Here is a 1,979-nt window from a genome sequence, read left to right on the forward strand (position 1 = left end):
TTACCCGTTTGAAAACAAGAGGGAGTTTGAGGATGCTTTTCCTGCAGACTTCATTGCCGAGGGCATCGACCAAACCAGAGGATGGTATGCCCCCTCGTTCTTTCATCACATGCTTTATTGATTTTATTTTATTTAGGGAGTGTTTTACTAAGTCACTGCCATTTATCTACTGGGTGATGGAGAGATTGTGGCAAGTAAGACAGGCTACATTCCTGCCCTCTGCCCCCAACCACCAAGCACGGACATTAAAGTGCCTTTTGAGTAGGAATCTCCCACTACAATAGGGCTGTAGTTTTAGAATTTGAGTTATCTCGCTGGCGTTTTGGAATGTACATGTTGTACTGGACGTTTAAATGATAAAAAACAATATGTGTTCTTAGCTTACGTCAGATCATTTACTCAAATGTTTAATGAGTATTGGCATAAAAGACAGTAGATTGGGTGCTAGAAATTTGAGGGATAGTTGGCAGTGTGCTCAGATACTGAGGCTAGCCTTATAAATCAACATTCTAAACAAATCCAGATTTTTAAAAATATACATATGGGGGAGGATTTGGACATTGATTTTTATCTGGTGCCTTATGTAAAGCAGTTCCTTAATTGGAAAAAGGTGAATTACTTTCTTTCCATGGATGGGCTTTGCTGGCCCAGGTTTTATTTACTTTTTTTTTTTTGAGACGGAATCTTGCACTCTGTCGAGGCAAGTGGTGTGATCTCGGCTCACTGCAACCTCCACCTCCTGGGTTCAAGCAATTCTTCTGCCTCACCCTTCCCTAAGTAGCTGGGTCTACAAACATGGACCACCATGCCCAGCTAATTTTTGTAGTTTTAGTAGAGACGGGATTTCACCATGTTGGCCAGGCTGGTCTCAAACTCCTGACCTCAAGTGACCCGCCCGTCTCAGCCTCCTAAAGTGCTGGGATTACAGGCATGAGCCGTTGCGCCCAGCCCAGGTTTTAATTATATATTCATAGTAATGTTTCTGCAGGGGTATGTTTAAGGAATTGTTGGTGTCATTTTTTCTCTTTGACAACTTTGGGTAATCATTGAGTTCAAGTCTTCGTGTCCTGGAATGTGCTGTCTTCAGATTCCAGTCCTTTTTATCTATAGGAACAGCTACCCAGAGCAAATTCTGTTTCTAGAAAGGGCTAGATGCCTTACCAATGAGCTTGTTCCTTTGAGGAATAGCAAAGTCTGTTAGCTGGTAACAGTCCTCATGTGGGTCCCGTGTCCTTGCTGCCTGCCTCCTTCTCCATCCCTGAGGCCTGGGCTGCCTCTCCTGGGCACCAGGGCTCCTCCCAACTCTCCTTTAGAACTGGGAGGGATATCTGGAGCGGTGTTTATGTTAACCATGGGGTCTGGTCTCCTCAGCTCGTGTCCCTTCATGTTCTCAGGGTGCAGGACTAGGTCAGAGAAACAAAAGAGCATCACCCCCGGGAAAGTGGTCAGGGATATGAGTTCATCTGGGGAACAAGTTAGCTAGCACATAAATGAGGTACACAGCATTTTACAGAATAAAAGCATTTTCTAGTCTGCCTTATCACTTTTGGATGAGAGTGCATTTTGCATCTTTTGTCATCAAATTGTCTTTTCCATATGATCTTGTGCCAAATTCAACACCCATCCCTCATTTTCAGCTAGGTGCTTCTAGGTGGTCCTGACAGGCCACCCAGTGCTGCCATGTGGCTCTCCACACAGACTTCCTAGGAGACCTGGTATCAGAGAAATGGTCAGTAAATCACTCCAGACCTTTATTTGGATGTTTTTTTCAAATCATAGACAGTAATTTGATTGGTCTCTGGTGGGTCCTGTGTCTCCATTTTTTCCCAGTAACCAGGGTTAAGAATCACTGCTTTAAGTGATTATCAAGAAGTAAGACTTACCAAAAATAGAAATTGAGTTCAATGAATAAATACAGTTTCTTTCTTATGCTTGGACTTCGTTTCTATTTTTATTGAACCGTTTGGGTTTTTTTTTTT

At 43.1% G+C, this 1,979-nt stretch overlaps 1 protein-coding gene across 1 annotated transcript in view; it reads left to right on the forward strand.

Annotated features, from left to right (window-relative positions):
- Nucleotides 1-1,979, forward strand: part of LOC105516862 (isoleucine--tRNA ligase, cytoplasmic-like) — a 77,764-nt gene that overhangs the window by 32,256 nt on the left and 43,529 nt on the right. The window contains exon 9 of the mRNA XM_011949209.1: nucleotides 2-84. Within this exon, the coding sequence (XP_011804599.1) occupies nucleotides 2-84 (83 nt within the window). The remainder of the gene's footprint in view (nucleotide 1; nucleotides 85-1,979) is intronic.

This window comes from Colobus angolensis, unplaced genomic scaffold, assembly GCF_000951035.1.
Source record: "Colobus angolensis palliatus isolate OR3802 unplaced genomic scaffold, Cang.pa_1.0 Scaffold292, whole genome shotgun sequence".
NCBI lineage: Eukaryota > Metazoa > Chordata > Mammalia > Primates > Cercopithecidae > Colobus > Colobus angolensis.